This window comes from Pelophylax lessonae, assembly GCF_965119305.1.
Source record: "Pelophylax lessonae genome assembly, chromosome: 3".
In the NCBI taxonomy this organism is placed as follows: domain Eukaryota; kingdom Metazoa; phylum Chordata; class Amphibia; order Anura; family Ranidae; genus Pelophylax; species Pelophylax lessonae.
The window spans coordinates 543,346,296-543,369,144 of record NC_138770.1 but is presented as its reverse complement, the minus strand read 5'-3'; the positions used below and the strand labels follow the sequence as shown (position 1 = coordinate 543,369,144).

Below are 22,849 nucleotides of genomic sequence, written 5' to 3'. Positions count from 1 at the left end.
CACACCCCTCTCACTCTGATCACACCCCTCTCACTCTGATCACACCCCTCTAACTCTGATCACACCCCTCTCACTCTGATCACACCCCTCTAAATCTGATCACACCCCTCTCACTCTGACCACCCCCCTCATCCTCTGATCACACCCCTCTCACTCTGACCACCCCCTCTTTCCTCCACTCTGTTCACACCCCTCTCACTCTGATCACACCCCTCTCACTCTGATCACACCCCTCTCACTCTGATCACACCCCTCTAAATCTGATCACACCCCTCTCACTCTGATCACACCCCTCTCACTCTGATCACACCCCTCTAACTCTGATCACACCCCTCTCACTCTGATCGCACCCCTCTCACTCTGATCACACCCCTCTCACTCTGATCACACCCCTCTAAATCTGATCACACCCCTCTCACTCTGACCACCCCCCCTTTCCTCCACTCTGTTCACACCCCTCTCACTCTGATCACCCCCCCTTTCCTCCACTCTGATCACACCCCCAGATACCTCCCAACTCCGATCACCCCCCCCAGATTGCTCCACTCTGATAACACCCCCAGATACCCCCCTATTCTGATCCCCTCCCCCCAGTTTCTTCCACTCTGATCGCCCCCCAGGATACCTCCCCATACTGATCACCCCCCCCCTCAGATTCTTCCACTCTGATCATCACCCTCCCCTGCCCCCCGATTCCCTCTACTCTGTTCACCCCCCCCCCAGATTCCTCCACTCTAATCACACCCCCAGATACCTCCCAACTCTGATCACGCCCCCCCCCCAGATTCCTCCACTCTGATCACCCCCCCAGATACCTTCCATTTCTGATCACCCCCCCAGATTCCTCCACTCTGATGATCACACCCCCAGATACCTCCCCATACTGATCACCCCCCCCCCCCCTTAGATTCTCCACTCTGATCACCCTCCCCTCCCCCCATATTCCCTCTAATCTGTTCACATCCCCCCCACATTCCTCCACTCTAATCACACCCCCAGATACCTCCCAACTCTGATCACCTCCCCCCCCCCCCTCAGATTCTTCCACTCTGATCACACCCCCAGATACCCCCCTACCTACTCTGATCCCGCTCCACCAGATCCCCCCACTGTGATCACACTCCACCAGATCCCTCCACTCCACTATGATCCCGCTCCACCAGATCCCCCCACTCTGATCACACTCCCAGATAATTTATGTGTTATTCTGTGATACACAACTGGACACATTTATTTAGTGAGACAATAAAATCAGATTAGGAGAAGAGTGACAACTCAGGGGAACTCTGGCTTCCTCGTCCCGCAGCCACAAGACGGCAGACTTCAGCGGAAGCTCAGCAGAAACGGCGTACAGTAACCATGGCAACGACGGGAATCCCACCCTTCCCTACCGGCAACCCCCTCTGTGGTCTCCGATTGGCTGACCAGGCGAAGCCTAACCTTTGCCCTCTGACCTGATGATGCTCGCTGTTTCCTGCTCGCTGGCCTTGTTGCAGTCCAACGAGTGAGTGCCAAAAGGAGAGGCAGAGGTAGAGGGTGGGATTGATTGACGCTGCACGGAGGAGGCGGCGGAGGAGGAGGAGGAGGGGGGAGGACTCTCGTCAGGCAGCGCAGGGCTCTCTCTTCTGTCACTATTCCCTGCCCGGTGCTATTGAAGAGCAATGAGGAGGAAATCTCGGATCTTATTGTGTTTCGCCTTCCTGTGGCTCCTAGGAATCGCCTATTACATGTACTCGGGGAGCTCTGTGAGCAGCAGAAAGGTAATGAGGGGGAATGGGGGGTTCTGTACTGTGTGTGTAACCCTGTGTGTGCCGGGGGGAGGGAGGGAGGACACTTCCTTCAGCCACGTCTGACGTGTGAGGATTGCACAATGGTCGTCCTGTCAGTGGCTGTGTACAATGGAGGAAGGCAGCATTGTCTACTGTCTTGTCTGACCTTGGCCTAGACTCCCTATGAGGTGTGTATACCTGGCCCTGATTTCTAGGATTGGCCCTGCTGAGGGGAGCTCACCCTGCAATGTCTGGAGGCCTCTGATATGTCCCTGGATTCTCTATTTCTTCCCTTTTAAATGGATTTCCAGTCTGTTCACATTACATTAATTGAACAAGGCGATAGCGTCTCACATGTGTCATAGAAGTGTGTGGAAAGGCAAAACTTTTCTTCATTTTAGGTTTAGAGAGAATAATGAGAGGTTAGAACAGTGCTCCCCAAACTGGCTCCCTTTGTATGCCTTTATCTGAAACTTGGGGCCCACTACCTCTTATATCAATCATAGGGCCCTAATTCTATGACTGACACCAACGTCAGGCACTATTCTTCCCACTGGCGCCAACCACCGGCACTATTCTTCCCACTCACGCCAATGACGCCCCCAACGGCACTATTCTTCCCACTCACGCCAATGACGCCCCCAACGGCACTATTCTTCCCACTCACACCAATGATGCCCCCAACGGCACTATTCTTCCCACTCACACCAATGATGCCCCCAACGGCACTATTCTTCCCACTCATGCCAATGACGCCCCCAATGGCACTGTTCTTCCCACTCACGCCAATGACGCCCCCAATGGCACTATTCTTCCCACTCACGCCAATGATGCCCCCAACGGCACTATTCTTCCCACTCACGCCAATGATGCCCCCAACGGCACTATTCTTCCCACTCACGCCAATGATGCCCCCAACGGCACTATTCTTCCCACTCACGCCAATGACGCCCCCCAACGGCACTATTCTTCCCACTCACGCCAATGATGCCCCCAACGGCACTATTCTTCCCACTCACGCCAATGACGCCCCCCAACGGCACTATTCTTCCCACTCACGCCAATGACGCCCCCCAACGGCACTATTCTTCTCACTCACGCCAATGACGCCCCCAACGGCACTATTCTTCCCACTCACGCCAATGACGCCCCCAACGGCACTATTCTTCCCACTCACGCCAATGATGCCCCCCAACGGCACTATTCTTCCCACTCACGCCAATGATGCCCCCCAACGGCACTATTCTTCCCACTCACGCCAATGATGCCCCCCAACGGCACTATTCTTCCCACTCACGCCAATGACGCCCCCCAACGGCACTATTCTTCCCACTCACGCCAATGACGCCCCCAACGGCACTATTCTTCCCACTCACGCCAATGACGCCCCCAACGGCACTATTCTTCCCACTCACGCCAATGACGCCCCCAACGGCACTATTCTTCCCACTCACGCCAATGACGCCCCCAACGGCACTATTCTTCCCACTCACGCCAATGAAGCCCCCAACGGCACTATTCTTCCCACTCACGCCAATGAAGCCCCCAACGGCACTATTCTTCCCACTCACGCCAATGACGCCCCCAACGGCACTATTCTTCCCACTCACGCCAATGACGCCCCCAACGGCACTATTCTTCCCACTCACGCCAATGATGCCCCCCAACGGCACTATTCTTCCCACTCACGCCAATGATGCCCCCCAACGGCACTATTCTTCCCACTCACGCCAATGATGCCCCCCAACGGCACTATTCTTCCCACTCACGCCAATGATGCCCCCCAACGGCACTATTCTTCCCACTCACGCCAATGACGCCCCCAACGGCACTATTCTTCCCACTCACGCCAATGATGCCCCCAATGGCACTATTTTTCCTACTCACGCCAATGAAGCCCCCTACGGCACTATTCTTCCCACTCACGCCAATGAAGCCCCCAACGGCACTATTCTTCCCACTCACGCCAATGATGCCCCCAACGGCACTATTCTTCCCACTCACGCCAATGATGCCCCCCAACGGCACTATTCTTCCCACTCACGCCAATGATGCCCCCCAACGGCACTATTCTTCCCACTCACGCCAATGATGCCCCCAATGGCACTATTCTTCCCACTCACGCCAATGATGCCCCCAATGGCACTATTCTTCCTACTCACGCCAATGATGCCCCCAACGGCACTATTCTTCCCACTCACGCCAATGAAGCCCCCAACGGCACTATTCTTCCCACTCACGCCAATGATGCCCCCAACGGCACTATTCTTCCCACTCACGCCAATGATGCCCCCCAACGGCACTATTCTTCCCACTCACGCCAATGATGCCCCCCAGCGGCACTATTCTTCCCACTCACGCCAATGACGCCCCCAACGGCACTATTCTTCCCACTCACGCCAATGACGCCCCCAACGGCACTATTCTTCCCACTCACGCCAATGACGCCCCCAACGGCACTATTCTTCCCACTCACGCCAATGACGCCCCCAACGGCACTATTCTTCCCACTCACGCCAATGACGCCCCCAACGGCACTATTCTTCCCACTCACGCCAATGACGCCCCCAACGGCACTATTCTTCCCACTCACGCCAATGACGCCCCCAACTGCACTATTCTTCCCACTCACGCCAATTGATTCCCCCAACTGCACTATTCTTCCGACTCACGCCAAAGACGCCCCCAACGGCACTATTCTTCCCACTTACACCAATGATGCCCCCAACGGCACTATTTTTCCCACTAGCACCAGTGACACCCCCACCCAACGCCAACCTCGGCACTATTCTTCCCACTCACGCCAATGACACCCCCCCCCGACACCAACAACGGGCACTGTTCTTCACACTGATGCCAGTGACAGGCACTGTACACAATGGATAAACAGAAGGTATTCCACAATAACTTCTAAATGAACCAGTAGCGCAAACTTAGCAAAAAGTAAGTGCCATAAACATATATGTATAAAGATACAACTCGTAAGACTACACACAGTCCAACACTGCACAGGTGTGGATGACACGGATCATTGACTAACCCTACAGGCTTTATTGCTCAAACACGAAAGTGTCTTGGGCCACAGCATTTGGTGAGTGGGCATTTCTCCTCCCCCCCTTGGAGCACGGTGGTGGTGACCCTTTTGAGAATTACACCTGTATATCAAATTATCCCAGGAGAAATATTGAAGGATCATGGACTGATTAATATTAATGTGATTATTTCCTGATGCTATTGTGACATCTGTGCAGTGTTGGACTGTGTGTAGTCTTACGAGTTGTATCTTTATACATATATGTTTATGGCACTTACTTTTTGCTAAGTTTGCGCTACTGGTTCATTTAGAAGTTATTGTGGAATACCTTCTGTTTATCCATTGTGTACATTTATGTAGGTTAAGTAGCTGCATTGCCATCTTTTACTATATTTATTTGTCCTCATTCAGCGCTTGGGTTAGCTTATTATAGGTTTCGGTGAGTGCATAAGCTTTCTCTTTCAGTGACAGGCACTGTTCTTCCCACTGACGCCAATGACACCCCTGCCCCCCAGCCAAACACTGATGCCAGCGGCGGGCACTGTTCTTCCCACTGATGCCAGAGATGGGTACTTTTCTTCCCACTGAAGCCAGCGATACCCCTCCCCCCCCCCCCCCCCCAGCCGACGCCAGAGACGGGCACTGTTCTTCCCACTGAGGCCAGCGACAGGCACTGTTCTTCCCACTGGGGCCAATGACAACCCCCCCGCCAACATCAATGACCGGATCTATTCTTCCCACTGACGCCAATGACAACCCCCCGATGCCAGCGGCGGGCGTTGTTCTTCCCACTGACGCCAGCGACGGGCACTGTTCTTCCCTCTGACGCCAGCGACAGGGCACTGTTCTTCCCCACCCCCTGACCCCAGCAATAGGCACTGTTCTCCCCCTCCCCGACACCAACGATGGGCACTATTCTTCCCACTGATGCCAATGACGGGGCACTGCGCCCCCCCCACCAGCGACGGGCGCTCCCCCCAACACTGACAACAGACACTGTTGTTCCCACTGACACCAAGGCGAGCACTGTTCTTCTCACTGACTCCAGATGTACAATTGTGAGGGGGGTGGGAACTTAAACCTGGGGCAAATTCTCATCTAAGCTACAACTGCTTTCGTAGCTGACCTCTTAAGTGGTTAGCTTGTTCCTTTCCCACTCTTTTGTCTCCACCTTCTAGTGCCACCCAGAGCATCTCCCCAAGCGATACCTCCTCCAGGAAGAGAGTGCTAACCCTCTAATTTCATGTCATAATGCAGTGATCAAAGCCTGGATACTCCCTCACTGCCATTTATGTTCTTGTGGATTTGTACTAAGTAAATTTAGGGAAGTCGCGAGGCATAGACACTTGAGGAGGCTGACGGACTGGGCTGTATAGGACAGAGCTGCCAGAAAGATACTCACTGGCATCTGTTGCTGTCCTCTTCCAGATTCAGATGTATGTTTTAGATTGATTGACACAGGTTAATATTGTAGATAATTTTGGATGACCAGCTTAGATAATAATGCTTAGCTTAGTGGAGCAGATGCTATGACTAAGGATGTGGCAGACATACCTGGTGCCATTTATGAAGTAAAAATGTACAGTAATATGAACACGTGTAAAGATGTGTAGCGCTACCCTTACATCATCATATTCAACAAATTCACTATCCAAAAGACACCTAAATAATACAAAACAGATAAAATGAATAAAATTGCATAACTGGGTTCCGGAAGGCCAGGATCGGCTGGCTCAGGATGAGATGCTGACGGTCAGGCATCTGGGAGGATCCTGACATTATTGTCAGGATCCTTCCAGAGCAAAAGAGGAGGGAGGTTTGGGACTTTAAATGAAGCACATGGCTATAAAGTGATGAAAAATGGACGTCTAATATCATGTTTATTTGTACATATACACATATTGAGTCGTTGCAAAATAAAATAAATAAATAGTATTGCTCATTAATGACACATAGTACATGTATATTCTCAGACATATTGCCACACCACCATGGTGTGGGTGGTGTTAATTGGTGACCTAGACCTCTCTATAAAGATGCATTGATGGATGATGATTGTAAAAGCGAGTAATAGATCAAATGGAAGTAATAGCGTAGAATCGAAAAGGGCTCTACGCATTTCGTGGGTTCTTTCCACTCATCAGGAGCCGATGCAGGATAAATATGCTTATATCTGCAAAAAAGTGCATATATATGTAGTCTAATGTTAAATACAAAAAAACAGAAGGAAGAGAAAAGGGGGAGAGAGCCTCCCCCCCCCCCCCCCGGTTACTAACAGGTCAGCTAAAGGTTCCAAATGCGGTCCTGGAAGCCAAAGACATGTCTTCAACAGGTCACCAATTAACACCACCCATACCACGGTGGTGTGGCGATATGTCTAGGAATATACATGTACTATGTGTTAATGAGCAATGCTATTTATTCATTGTATATTGCAACTACTCAATATGTATTTATGTACAAATAAGCATATTACACGTTGATTTTCCATCACTTTATAGCCGTGTGCTTCATTTAACCTTCCTAGTGGTATTCCCAAGTGTGGCTCGGGGTTCAATTTCAGTGCCAAAAGTGGTAACCCCGAGCCACACTCGGGGTACCGCTAGGAAGATCGCTGGATCCTGAAAGCGGGGTTACTTACCTTGTCACCGGGATCCAGCGATGTATCCCGGCGGTGTCTGGCGGTGGATCTTCCTCCCGACCCTCTGCGAGCCCCGGCTTCCGTCTCCTGCGACGTGACGTTCACAGGGGGGTGGAACCGTTGGCAAATACAAATGTAAAACACACCAAACACACTGATAAAATGCAAAATAAAAAAAATCACACGTTTGCCCCCCAGTGCCCTTTCCTGCAGTTTTACAGTACTTTTTATGTGTATGTATGTATGTATGTGTGTGTGTGTGTATATATATATATATATATATATATATATATATATATATATATATATATATATATATATATATATATATATATATAATGTATGTGGCAGGGCACATGGATCCGTGGTCGACGGAAGATACGTGTCACCAAGGTTCCTGGCCTCGGTGAGATAAGAGCCGGTAATTCTGTGTCAGCAGCAGCTAGTGCTGTTTGACATTTTTCTATTTTAGTGTGGCTGCAAAGCCGAATCCGGGCCGGCTCTTATTGGGAGCAGTTAAGGTATGGGTGGGTGGCTGCTCCCCACGCTTCAGGCCAGGTCTTGCCTGGGGTTTATAAGGCAGACAGCCTAACAGGTGATTGAGATTTGTCTCCAGGCACCAGAAGGCTGTGGAAGTGAGTGTTGAGGCTGGAAAGCTTACAAGCAGATGAACTGACCCATTGCTGTGTGTGAACAGCACCAAAGAGACACAGGTGAATGGACTTGTTGCTGTGCTTAAACCTGCCTTTAAGACTGTCGTTTTCCTTTTTGTTGGGTGTGAGTTAACACCAAGAAAGACTGTTACTTTTGTGTTCCTGAAGTGTAAATAAAACACTCCTGATTTACTTTGAAGAACCATCTGTTTTGCCTCTATACTGCACCCGCAAATCCTACCTACCAGAGCAAATCCCCACAGGGGACACTTGGGGTGGCAGAAAACACAGGACCGCATACTACAGAGGTTTTATTGGCCCGGTGTGTTCAGAGAAGTGGAAGAGTATTGTAAGTCATGTCCGGTCTGTCAGATAGCTAGCCCCCAGCCCCATTTCCGTAGTCCCCTGATACCTCTCCCGATAATTGAGGTCCCATTTGAACGAATCGCTATGGATCTAATCGGCCCTGTTCCAAAATCTGCCAGGGGTCACCAACATATTCTAGTCATCCTTGACTACGCCACTCGCTACCCGGAGGCGATACCCCTGCGACCTACATCCGCCAAACTTATAGCTAAGGAGTTAATGGAAATGTTTTCCCGGGTGGGACTGCCTAAAGAGCTCCTGACTGACCAAGGGACACCGTTTATGTCCAAGGTTATGAGAGAACTCTGTAAGCTGCTCCACATAAAACAATTACGTACATCCGTCTACCATCCCCAGACAGATGGCCTGGTCGAGAGATTTAACCAAACATTAAAAAACATGTTAAAAAGAGTAGTTTCCAGGGATGGTAAGGACTGGGACCTGCTTCTACCCTATCTGATGTTTGCAGTGCGAGAAGTACCTCAGGCTTCCACGGGGTTCTCGCCCTTCGAACTGTTATATGGTAGGCATCCTCGCGGGTTGTTGGATATAGCCAAAGAGGCCTGGGAACAACAACCCACCCCCTACAAAAGTGTTGTTGACTATGTCACCCAGATGCAGGAACGGATGGAAAAGGTGATGCCCTTGGTCCGGGAACACATGGAGGCAGCCCAACGAGCCCAGAGTAGGATCTACAATCGACAGGCTAGGGTCCGGAACTTTAACCCAGGTGATCGGGTAGTGGTACTAGTACCAACAGTAGATAGCAAGTTCCTAGCTAGGTGGCAAGGTCCCTATGAGGTGCTCGAAAAGATAGGAGAAGTAAATTACAAATATATATATATATATATATATATATATATATATATATATATATATATATATATATATATATATATATATATATATATATATATATATATATATATATATATATATATATATATATATATATATAAAATGTGTGTATATGTATACATACATGCTTTAACTTATTTATAGTTTTTATTATATTATAATTTTTAATTTTGTGTTTCAAACTTTATCATACCCGAGATGTTATAAAGAAGAATGCACAGTAAAAAAAAATCATATGTAAATAGTTGGTTTGGGCTGCTCATCCTTAAGAATTACTAGCAAAATAAATGTACCGCTTTCAGCACCTAAAATCCGAAAGAATCATAGCGCCAGGGAGGCTTTACACATATACGGTGCCTTGAAAAAGCATTCACACCCCTTTAAAATTTTCCACATTTTGTCATGTTACAACCCAAAAGGTAAATGTATTTTTTGGGGGATTTTATGTGATAGACCAACACAAAGTGGCACATAATTGTGAAGTAGAAGGAAAATTTATAAACGGTTTTCAAAAATTTTTAAAAATAAATCTGTGAAAAGTGTGGTGTGCATTTGTATTGCCCCCCCCCCCCACCCGAGTAAATACTTTGTAGAACCACCTTTCCCTGCAATTACAGCTGCAAGTCTTTTTGGGGATGTCTCTACCATTCTTTGCAAAATAGCCCAAGCTCTGTCAGATATTATGGAGAGCATCTGTGAACCGCAATTTTCATGTCTTGCCACAAATTCTCAATTGGACTCTAACACATGAATATGCTTTGATCTAAACCATTCCATTGTAGCTCTGGCAGTATGTTTAGGGTTGTTGTCCTGCTGGAAGGTAAACCTCCTTCCGCTCCAGTCTCGTCTTTTGCAGACTCTAACATGTTTTCTTCTAAGATTGCTCTGTATTTGGCTTCTTCAATCTTCCCATCAACTCTGACCAGCTTCCCTGTCCCTGCTGAAGAAAAGCATCCCCACAACATGATGCTGCCACCACCATGTTTCCCGGTGGGGATGGTGTGTTCAGGGTGATGTGCAGTGTTTTCTGTCACACATAGCGTCTTGCTTTTAGGCCAAATTAAATTTTGGTCTCATCTGACCAGAGCACCTTCTTCCACATGTTTTCTGTTTCCCCCACATGGCTTCTCACAAACTGCTAACAGGATTTCTTATGGCTTTCTTTCAACAGTGGTTTTCTTCTTGCCACTCTTCCATAAAGGCCAGATTTGTGGAGTACACCACTAATAGTTGTCCTGTGGACAGATTCTCCCACCTGAGCTGTGGATCTCTGCAGCTCCTTCAGAGTTACCATGGGCCTCTTGGCTGCTTCTCTGATTAATGCTCTCCTTGCCTATCAGTTTAGGTGGACGGCCATGTCTTGGTAGGTTTGCAATTGTGCCATACTCTTTCCATTTTCGGATGATGGATTGAACAGCACTCTGTGAGATGTTCAAAGCTTGGGATATATTTTTTTTAACCTAACCCTGCTTTAAACTTCTCCACAACTTTATCCCTGACCTGTATGGTGTGTTCCTTGGCCTTCATGATGCAGTTTGTTCACTAAGGTTCTCTAACAAACCTCTGAGGGCTTCACAGAACAGCTGTATTTATACTGAGATTAAACTACACACTGGTGGACTCTATTTACTAATTAGGTGACTTCTGAAGGAAATTGGTTCCACTAGATCTTAGTTAGGGGTATCAGAGTAAAGGGGGTGAATACAAATGCACGCCACACTTTTCACATATTTTTATTTGTAAGAAATGTTAAAAACCATTTATCATTTTCCTTCCACTTCACAATTATGTGCCACTTTGTGTTGGTCTAATACATAAAAACCCAATAAAATACATTTATGTTTTTGGTTGTAACATGACAAAAAGTGGAAAGGTTTGAGTGTGAATACTTTTTCAAGGCACTGTATGCTGTATTATACATTCACATCAGTCCCTGCCCGCAAGGGGCTTACAATCTAGGGGCTTACAATCTAAGGTTAGGGACTCGCATTCATTCATTCATTCATACATACATACATACATACATACATACAATGGGGCCAATTACCTACCAGCATGTCTTCAGAGTTTGGGAGGAACTCGGAGTACCCGGAGTTAACCCGCACAGGGAGAACATGCAAACTCCTGGCAGGTAGTGGCGTGGTTGGGATTTGAACCACCGACCCGAAGTTAGGCTAGAGTTCCCAGCCACCGCCGCAGTGGCAGGAGGCTGTGTGCTGAGAGTACACTCATTGCGTGCTCCCAGCACACTGACCGAGCTGTCACCAACAGTTCTTGGTCAAGTCTTCTGATCCAGAGCCAGTGATACGGGCTCCAGATCATGTCAGCGCTGTGAGTTGCCAGTTGCAGAGGTTAGATGATTCAGAAGCCATGCTGCCTCCTGTGCATTAAAACATACTTGTGGCTTGAATCTTGCAAAACTAGACTCTCAAAACTTCTCCAATGAGCAGCAAATCCTCAATTTTTTGCTCTCTGTAGAATCTTCACATCTGACACTTCCTGGGCTGGATGCCTGGTTTCCCTCTGTGGGCTTTAGTTTCTTACCCCTGCTCCTTCATCACTACTGTTTTTCCCTAGTGCCATAGGGAGCAGCATCTTAAACAACAGCACATGGCGGGAGGCTTAGGCATCTGATTCTGTAGTGTTAGATGCTGGACGCCGTAGCTGGTGAGTGTTCTATTGCAGGCTTTTTTTCTTTTTTTTTCAGTTTTAATTAACATTTTACAATTTTAATTGTAAATTTATTAAAGTGGAGTTCCACCCTAAAATTATACTTACCTCCATCTTCTCGCTCCGGGTCACCTGAAAAACAAATGGATAATCGCAATTTTTTTTTTTTACTTACCTCGTTTAGAAGAAAATATACTTACCTTACTTCCTCTTCCTCCCCTCGGCGGCCGCGGTGAGTCGGCACTTCCTGGCATGCAATGATTCCTGGGAGCTGAACGCCATCGCTCCCAGGAATCAATGCGCCTGCACCGGCCTCGACGTCAGTTCCGGTGCAGGCGCCGTCATACCTTGCAAAACAGCTTCTGGACATGCCCAGAAGCTGTGCAGGGATGACGCCGCAGCCCCGGAAGTGACGGCGGGGCCGGAGCAGTGCATCGTGGGACCGAAGAAGAGTGAAGAGGACACAGAAGAGGATCACGCTGGCTTCAAGCTGCCCACACCTGAGATGGCAGCGCTGGAGAATACATTTTCAAGGTAAGTATTTCGTCTTGCAGGTAAGTGCAACCTGGGACAGATCAGAGGCTAGCCATTGTGGAATGCACTAGCCCTGACTGTCCCGGGGGGTATTTTTATTAAAAAAAAAAGTTCACTGGGTGGAACTCCGCTTTAACTAAAAAATGATCAGTTCACTGGTGATCCTTATTTCAACTCAGAAATGTTTATACAGAACTGAAGTAAGGAAAGGGGAAAGTGTTTCCAATAATGGCCAATCAGATAATAATTGTTAGCCCCCATTCACACTGAGCAATTTAAAGCACATTTTTGAAGCAATTCCAATGCCCAAACCAAATTTCCATATTGTTCTATTGTGCTTGTTCCTATCTGAGCCAAAGGATCATCGCTCAGAAAAAGTACAAGCTTGTTTTGGGGCATACTCGCATGTTTTTAATCCCAATGGACTTCAGCTGGAGCATCTAAAAAGGTGTGTAACAGGCTATATTTTTTCTTTTTGCCAGATTTTGCACCCAACAACTGTCTCCTCCTCCTTCCAGTAACTATCTTTTTATTGGCTAAAACACAAATGTTTAAACTTTTGGAAAGCATGCAAAAAGCCACGAAGTTCCAAAACCACCTAAATCCGCTTGAAATGTGAATCCAGGCCTAGGCCCTGTTCCCACCTGAGCGATTTTCTGCTTAAAGCTTGTAGCTCTAAAACGCTCAACAAGCCAAATCTCATTAATTTTAATGGCCCCTGTTCACATATGAGCGTTCTGTCGCTTGAAGCGAAACGTCTGCCCCAGACTACAAGTGCTTTTGGCCCAATGGACTTTAATAGAAACGCACGACTTGAGCGATTTTTCAAGTGTTTTGTCACGCGTTTTCTGCTCAAACAGCAGCTCTCCAGCCCTAATTTCCTCTCCCTTTCTTCCCCTAGTGCTTTGGATTGGCTATACAAAAATTCCTGTAGCTGTAAAATGTTTGTAAAAATGCTAAAAAACTCTCAAATAAAAATGCCAGTAAATCGTTACGCTCAGGTGTGATTGCAGCCTTATTCTTTTGGAAAATCAATCAAAGAATCGCATTAGACATTGTGGGCGGCAGTTCTGTGTATATTCTTTTTTTCTTTTCTCTCTGTTCTTGTATAAAGAGCTTCTTGATATTGGGAATAAAATAAGTGCTAAAGAAAAGAGTCAATAGACCCAAACAAAAGAGGTTTTCTGTTGGTCACAAAGATATTGTCGGCACAAAGATATTTACAACTTCCATAACGCGTAGTAAAATTCTTCGATTGCAGTAGGTCCAAAGATCAAGGAATTCTTTTTTGTGCTTTGTTATTGGCATTCACATGTTATTGGCGTCCGCATGCCATTACAAAGACTGCAAACCCCTGAAGGTTCTGCTTTTAATCACTTCATTAAAAATCAAGTTTACTTCTTAGGTCAGAATTGCAGCTTTGGGGAAATATAAGTTTGACGGAGAGCTGTATGTTTGAGTTTAAAATTGTTTATAGGAGGCCACTCAATAGAAAGGCTTTTTGAACTGCAGTACAACATTGGGGTTACAGTGTTGGCCAGCACTACAGAGGGAAAGAATTTGGGGATACTTATCTCAAATGATTGCAAGATGAGCAAACAGTGTGACCAGGCAGTAGGAACTAGAGCTGCAACTAACTATTATTTTCATAATGGATTAGTTGGCTGATTTATTGTTTCACATAATCGAATAATAATCTTAAAAAATAAAGAAAGTGTGGTGTATAATTTAGTTAGTATGTAAAGTTTTTAGAAAAAGGCAATTTATTATTAAATATCTCTAGGCAGTGGTAAATATTAATGACCAGCTATATGGTTAGGTAAGTACCTTCAGAAAAGTATAGTATTTAGTGCCCCTTATATAGCAAGGTAAAAAAACGTCCGCCTTTTTAGAACCACTCCCTTCCTGCCCAGGACTACATGTCCCATGAGGCATTGCTCCTCACATTCACAAGTTCTCAGGCACTTACTGATATGGATGATGTGCTGAGCTGTATGTGTGCTTCACTGTATTTCCAGATATGTAAACAAATAATGCATTTTGTATGCATGCCAACTAGCTGGCTGACCAACTAATCGATTATGAAAATAGTTGACAACAATGCATCAAAAATGCACAATTTAATAGATGTCTATGGAAAAGCACAGGTAACAAAAACTCCGAGTACACTGCACTGCACCCTTGCTTCAGCTAAACCACAATGTGGCAGTGTAAAAGTGGCCTAAATTGTTAAGGCTAAGGAAACATATGTAATACATCCTTGCAATATATGCACATTTCCTAAAATGTTACCCCTGTAAAGACCCTATAAGTACAGGAAAATATCTGTTGATCTGCCACAAATGCACGCCGATTCGAAGTTCCTGTTGAGGGCTGACAACACGTGCCTCTTCGGGAATTGAAATTTCAAGAAATGGTGTCAGCCCTAGCCCATAATCAAACTACTGTATTCCTCCCCCTATCCGCCTCTTTTGAACATTGGGAGCTGGGAGGGCTGATTAGGCTCTTTGAGATATCACGGGAGGAGTGAAAAAGACGCAGGACCGCTTTGAATTTCTGAGAAAATCAAATGGAATTTTTTTGCAATTATCAAACCGTTATAACAAAATGCTTTCAATGATCTATTTAGCAGACCAGAGCAAGGAGCATGTAAAATAAGTTTTTGTGCTTTTAGGTCACTGACCGCTAACCAGTATGAAGAAAAGGAGTTCAGATTTTTCTTTGACTTAAAGTGGTCATAAACTCTCCCACATAATTTTTGCACATATTAATCATCAGTGAATACAGTGCAAATCCCTGTATGTAGATGCCACTATACCTCCTCCATTTGCTTGTAGTTCGTCCCATTCTTTTTATTGACATGACCTGCACATGCGCATTGTCTCCCTGATTCACGGCATGCTCTTTGTGCAGTTAGTCCATTAATAAGTATACCGTGTCAGTCTTTTCCCCTCTCTGCGGCACTGCGCAGAGATACCGCGAGATTATAGTCCCATCCAAAAGTTCCTGATACCCATGTGACCTTCATCGTCAAACAGGTCTGCTATGATGATAGGCAGGACACAGTTGCCATAGCAAACCCAGAGCTAGAATGAGGCTAGGCTAAGAAAGCATTGTGCATCTGTGAGAACAGCTAGGAATAGAAGGGCGGAAGTATATTACAATGCGGACTTGGAAAGCCATACTTAAAATAGAGCTGGCTTTTCCCAGGAAGCACGGATTTTAAAACTGGGGGAAAAAAGTAAGAAACACGCGATTGGGGTAGGGCTGCCACGACGCGTCGACGTAGTCGACTACAAAAAATCGTCGACGTGCGTGAAAAGCGTCAACGCGTGACGTCACACGCCCTCTGGCCGGCCGCCGCGCCGCTTGAAATTCCTCCGCCGGGCTCCGTCCACACCGATGTCGGAGACGAGGTGAGCTCCAGCACCCCTGTACTCCGCCACAGCTTCTGCCGCAACGCCATCCTCCCCGATCACCCCCCAGCTACTTAGAGATGTCACATGTGCGGCCCTACACCGGCTTGTACTGTACTGTGGCGGCTTGTAATGGCCTGTTCTAGGTGGGAGGGCTTACTGGGGGGTCTGTACTGGGAGGGGGGCTTACTAAGGGGTCTGTACTAGGTGGGAGGGCTTACTGAGGGGTCTTCACTGGGAGGGGGGCTTACTGAGGGGTCTGTACTAGGTGGGAGAGCTTACTGAGGGGTCTGCACTGGGAGGGGGGGCTTACTAAGGGGTTTGTACTAGGTTGGAGGGCTTACTGAGTGGTCTGTACTACAGACCACTTAGTAAGCCCCCCTTCCAGTACAGACCCCTCAGTAAGCCCTCCCACCTAGTACATACTGTACTAGGTGGGAGGGCTTACTGAGGGGTCTGCACTGGGAGGGGGGGCTTACTAAGTGGTCTGTACTAGGTGGGAGGCCTTACTGAGGGGTCTGTACTGGGAGGGGGGCTTACTAAGTGGTCTGTACTAGGTGGGAGGGCTTACTGTGGGGTCTCTACTGGGAGGGGGCTTACTGAGGGGTCTGTATTAATTACAGGATTAATTAGCTAATCAAAAAACCACTCAATTAAGCAAAAAAAAAAAAAAAAATAAAAATAATCGTTCGATTAGTCGACTAATCGTAAAAATAATCGATAGATTAGTCGACAGACAAATTAATCGTTAGTTGCAGCCCTAGATTGGGGGTTATTATAATGTTGACTATGTTGTAATACTTTATTATAGTTTCTAAAAAAAAAAAACAGCATCTGAGGGGCAGAGTTACTTCCGCATTAACTGAGCCGCGTGCTTCTTCCAGGTCAGCCAAGCCTCTCGCATCTTCAGAAGGAGGTAAGCGGTGGCAGCCCCATATTTCTCGAACAGGTTTACTTTGACTTGTTCTTCAAAGTTGCATTCACTTGGTGCTTTAGAGGCCTCATGATGTGCAATTCACGTTGGTGCTGGAGGAGAGGATAATTGAGTTTCCTTTCAATACTAAAAAATGGGTGTCTGCAATGCTGTCTTCATCACATCACAGTATCCAGTACCCAGTTTTCTTCCCTACACAAGACTTTGTTGCCGGAGCCTGGGCAACCCATCAGTCCTGTAGGGGCTTGTAGTCACCATGAAGTGACACCAGCGGTGTCTCTAAACAATCTATGCATCAGCAGTGTCACCTAGCAATAAAATGAGTAATCAAGGAATACACAAGTAATACAGTGCCCCACATAGAGATAAAGGATGTATAGGCAGTAAAGGTATGCAATAAAATGGGTTTCCAGAGTTCAGCTTCAATAAAAGGTAGAATCTGAAGATTCTGATATCACAAATTTATAAAACCTCATCTAGTTGGTATATTTTTGAATGGATCTTCTCTGACTTTACATATCTTGTGACAGCAATAAAAGTGATCAAAATTTTTTTTTTTTTTAAAAAGAATAGTCTAAAGATAAAAAAATATAATTTAAAATAAAATAAAAAAAAATTTAAAGCACCTCATCCCTCCCTGCTTGCGCGCAGAAGTGAACGCATACGCAAGTTGCGCCCGCATATGAAAACGGTGCTCAAACCACACGCGAGGTATCGCCGTGATCGTTAGAGCAAGAGCAATAATTCTAGCACTAGACCTCCTCTGTAACTCTAAACAGGTAACCGTTAAATTTTTTTAAAGTGTCGCCTATGGAGATTTTTAAGTATTGAGGTTTGTTGTCATTCTGCGAGTGTGCGCAATTTTAAAGCATGACTTGTTATTTATTTACTCGGTGTAGCAACATCTTTCACAATATACAAAAAAATTGGGCTAACTTTACTGTTTTTTTTTTTTTTTTAATTCATGAAAGTGTATTTCTTACCAAACCATTGCCTTTGAAAGACCGCTGTGCAAATAAAGTGAGTGAGAAGTCTGCATATTCCACATAAACGTGTGGTGTCCTTTTTAACACTCGTGCTCTCCCCCCTGTGCACTCACCAGATGGATCTCCCCATTTAAGGGGTAGCTTGCAATCTCAATACAAATGACTGTCTGTGGATATCCCCATGGATGCCTCTGTAACTTTATCGTGCTTTGCCTCAGTGGTAACATGTAAAAATAGGTAATAAAAGCCTCCATAGTGTGAATACCGTTAACCATAATTTACTTAAAAAGTATATATTGCACTTACATTGAGATAAAATAAACCAGCATTCATATGTATACAAAACTAGGAAATCCGGAGCTCCCTGTGCTCCACAGACCAGATGTGACGCAATGACATGGTGCTCCACAGACCGGATGTGACGCAATGACAGTCTAGCTCCGCCTTATGCATTTTGTCACTCAAGACGTCATCAGAAGCTGCACCATCTTGTTACACCATCCGGTATTCCGGTATTTTTTGCGTACAGTAACCTAGCAAACAAAGGACACTTTATTTGAGGCCATCTTAAAACTTCGATTTTATATAAACAACTTACATATTATAAGACCGGGACACTCGATAAATACGTCACCGAGTTCCCAGGATATTGCAACAGCCATCATTAATAAAACTTATATTCAGTATAAAAGCACACATATTATACACAAAATAAAATGAAATTACAAGTACACTGCTATCTTAGCAATTTTGGACCACGTTAGAGAGTATAATGTTATATATACAGAAAATATATATTGTAAAGTACAGGTATGTAAATATAGTTAATGGAAAAATAATTACAATTAAAGGAGCGGGATTAGTATAACTCACTAGCATATACAAAAAATAATGATAAAAGCAGGATTAGTGTATCCTGCTGGCATGTGTTAAAATAAACTAAAATAATGAGGAGTTCAGTAATATGTACATACATTAGAAAATAGTAGGGACTTTTTAATAATGATATAGCTGAATACCCATATTTTAAATAAAGTAAAAAGGGTCAGGATTGATATGTCATACTGGCATGTCCAAAAAAATTGGTAAGGAAAGTCAGATACAAATTGAGAAAACCAGGAAACCTAGAGCTCAATTATTCGATATAAAACAGTTGAGGTCTATGTCTATGTTGAGGCCTTCTGGTTGGAGGGAATTTTAATATAAAAATCCATTAGGTTTCATTTTGGGAGACATTTATCCTTTTATTTTCTCCACGCCAGTGCTCTTTCACTAAGTCTATGCCATAGAAAGTCATAAATGAAGGATCTCTATTGTGAACTTCTCCAAAGTGTCTGGACAGGCTATGCCTAATACAACCTTTTTTAAGGCTGTATGTGTTCCCTGATTCTCTCGTGTTGTGGTCTTGTAGTTCTACCTATATACTGGTATTGGCATGGGCGCTCAATAACATATGTGACATGGGTACTCCTACATGGTATCAGTTCCTTAATCTTGTATTCCCTTCCTTTTACTGTAGACCCAAATGACTCTTCTTTCCTAGGTTGCCTTTTACTCTTCCTACACGGTAAACATTTTTGACATCTGAAAAAAACTTTCAGACTGGGGAACAGACTAATAGCTCGAGGTGGATCTAGGGCATTATGAATCAGTTTATTTGTAAGCGTAGGTGCCCTCCTGTAAATAAACTTTAGGCCATTGTGCAATAATTTTCTTTGTTGTCTTATCGGATTTCAGAATAGGCCAATGTTTCTTCGCTTTTCTATCTATTTTCTTATATTGTCTATTAAACCCTGTGAGAAATACAAATTCCATATTATTGGATCCGCTAGCTTGTTTCTCTTATAATTAATTCCCTCTTCATGTTTTTGACATTCTTCTTTAAATCTTCTAGTAATCTTTGTCTATGAACCTCTTAAGACTTCTGATTGTTTTTCAGAATCTTCGTTGCTGCTGCAGTTCCTCTGAATCCTCATAAGCTGTCCTTTGGGGACATTCCCTGGCTATTTCAGATGATGGGAACTACTTGTGGGAATGTACCCATTGCGGTCAGTCTGAAGAAGGTTCTTGTGCCCAATCTCCATCCTCCTTGAATATTTGCAATTCTAAATAATCAATACTATCCTGTTTCCATCTTCCTGAGAAGGAGATCCTATACTGATTGGAATTGATCTCTTCAAAGAATTCTTTAAGGGATGCCTCTGTACCTTTCCAGATCATAACTCTATCGTCAATTTATCTTCTATAAAATTTAGGATTCGGTCTCTCCCTGCCATAGATTTGTTCTTCATCCCACATGAACAGGTTTGCTTCACTTGGGGCATATTTAGCTCCCATAGCAACTCCTTGGACATAGTATTCCTTATTATACCAAAACAAATTGCTATTCATAGCAATTTCCAAGCTTTCTATTATGTATCCTATTTGTTCTGGTTTTAAATCTGTAAACGTATGTAGTGCCCATTCTGTACTCCTCAGGCCATCTTTCTGTACAATATTGGTGTACAGTGAGTTAATATCAATAGTAACTAGAAAGACTTCATCTGTTATCTGTAGATCACTCATTTCTGAGATCAGTTGTTTGCTGCCCCTTTAAATATGATTTACCTCTGGAAACCAGAGGTTGTATATACTTGTCCAGATATTCACCTACCCTCGAAAAGATGGAATTTATGCCACTGATATGTCTTCCTGGTGGCTTTTCCTGATTCTTGTAGACTTTGGGTAAATAATATATAACTGGAGTCTTTGCTGCCTCGGGCACTAAATATTTAGCCTCTTTTTTGTTCAGAATACCTTTTTCTTTCCCTTTTTATTGACGAAAAGGCTTCAATTTCTTCTCCTATTTCTTCTTTAGATTATGATTAAGTGTCTTATATGTGTCTTCCTTATTTAATAAGTTCATCATTTCCTCCTCATAATCTGTTTTATTCAAAATGAGCAATCCTCCACCTTTTGTCTGCTGGTAGAATTACTACTTCCTTTTTCTTTTCTATATTTCGAATAGTGTTCTAAATCGAATTTTCTTTGGTTTTATTGATTCCCAATTTCCTAATGTCTTCTTCTTCCATTTTCTTGAAGACTTCCCTCCCGGCTGTCATTGCCTGGGTTCTTTGGATTAAAAATTGAATTGCTCTGTAACTTCGTATGCTCATAGATCCTTTGTGTAATTTCGGCTGCCTTCGTTTTCTTCAATCAAAAAAAAAAAAAATAATGTAGTTTAGTTTCCTAACCAATTTCTGTAGGTCAATATAAACCTCAAATTGGTCTAAATTCTTGTCCGGGGCATACTTAAGTCCCAAATCTAAAATCCTCAATTCTTCTTGCCTAAAGTTTACTTTGCTTAAATTAAAAATCCCTGCTGCTAATTTTCTCCTTCTTTTACTTTGTTCCCCCCTCGTTTTCCCCTGGTTTGTTTTCTTCTTCCCAACTGTAGTGTCTGGGAGGCATTTCCAATCCAGTCCCCCAGTGGTCTCTCCATCGTTCCCATGTGACTTCTCTGTGTATTTGGTGATGGGATATCTGGTGTTGCCATACACTGATAGTCTGCAGGAGCCTGAGATTGCACCTACGATCTGATTCCGGGTGCAATGTTTTACGGGCTCCTAATAAAACAAAAATAATAAATGTATGTATTTTTTTTATTTTTTTATCTGCTTTTAATATCATAAAATCTATACACTGCCCAGCCAAAAAAAAGCCGCCACCAGAAAAAAGTCACACACTCTAATATTTTGTTGGACAGAGATTTTTAAGTACCAATGTTTGTCATCATTCCACCAGCATGTGCAATTTTGAAGCATGACATGTTTTGGTATCAATTTACTTGGCGTAACATCTTAAACATTCTAGAAAAAAATTTGGCTGACTTTACTGTTTTTTTTCTTTTTAATTTAAAAAAGTGTATTTTTTTCCAAAAATTTGCATTTGTAAGACCGCTGCGCAAATATGGGTTGACAAAGTCTTGCAACAATCTCCATTTTATTGTCTAGGGTCTATGTTAAAAAAAAAAAAAAATATATATATATATATATATATATATATATATATATATATATATATATATATATATATATATATATATATATATATATATATATATATATATATATAAAATGTTTGGGGGTTCTAAATACTTTTCTAGCAAAAATACGGATTTTAACTTGAATAATTTATTGCATAATGTGGTTGCATAACTGTGACACCCTCTTATAACTGGGGATGTAGCTTTGTTCAGAATTAAGCAATCCCGTGTATTTTTTCCCAAAAAATTGCCTTTGAAAGACCACTGCGCAAATACAGTGTGACAAAATATTGCAACGATCACCATTTTATTCTCTAGGGTCTCTACTAATATATAATATATATGTGTGTGTATGTATGTATGTATGTGTGTGTATATATGTGTATGTATGTATATATGTATGTATATATATATATATATATATTGTGAGGGATTAGCTCGGTGGTAGGCGTGGATGACCCCTTTGGGGGTGCGTTTTCACAGAGAGATAGCCGAGCAGAGGTTGAAAACAAGACTGATTTATTCATGCAATTTACTTCACACAATTGCAAGCGTCAAAACAGCCAAAATAAAATAAAAGACAAAATAAATCCTTGCCTCTGTGGGCGGCTACCTTCTCACGCTGGAACCTACCTAAGAAGTCTTTCCAACCTACTGTTGGGCCGACACTGCTGATCCTACAGCAGATACTCAAATGTCCATTTGTTTGCTTTTCACACAGCACGAACATTGTCCATTGAACATGTCCCTTTGTTTTCTTTCACACAGCACATGTTCATTTATAACAGGATCCTTTACTCTCCAGATTCTTCACATTGAACACAGTTCATTTAACAGGTCCCTTTACTCTTCACACTCTTCACATGGAACACTTTGTCTTCTCACCTTTGAGACGTCTTCACTCGTGGTTACCCTCCTTAGCTTCACATCGCTGTAGGGGGTCTTCTCCCATGCTCACCAGCTT

General features: G+C 44.2%; 1 protein-coding gene across 1 annotated transcript in view; it reads left to right on the top strand.

The window, feature by feature from the left end:
* The first annotated feature begins 1,571 nt into the window (after positions 1 to 1,571).
* Positions 1,572 to 22,849, top strand: part of GALNT2 (polypeptide N-acetylgalactosaminyltransferase 2) — a 245,143-nt gene continuing 223,865 nt past the window's right edge. Inside the window, exon 1 of the mRNA XM_082249573.1 lies at positions 1,572 to 1,760. Within this exon, the coding sequence (XP_082105699.1) occupies positions 1,662 to 1,760 (99 nt within the window). The 5' untranslated portion in view covers positions 1,572 to 1,661. The remainder of the gene's footprint in view (positions 1,761 to 22,849) is intronic.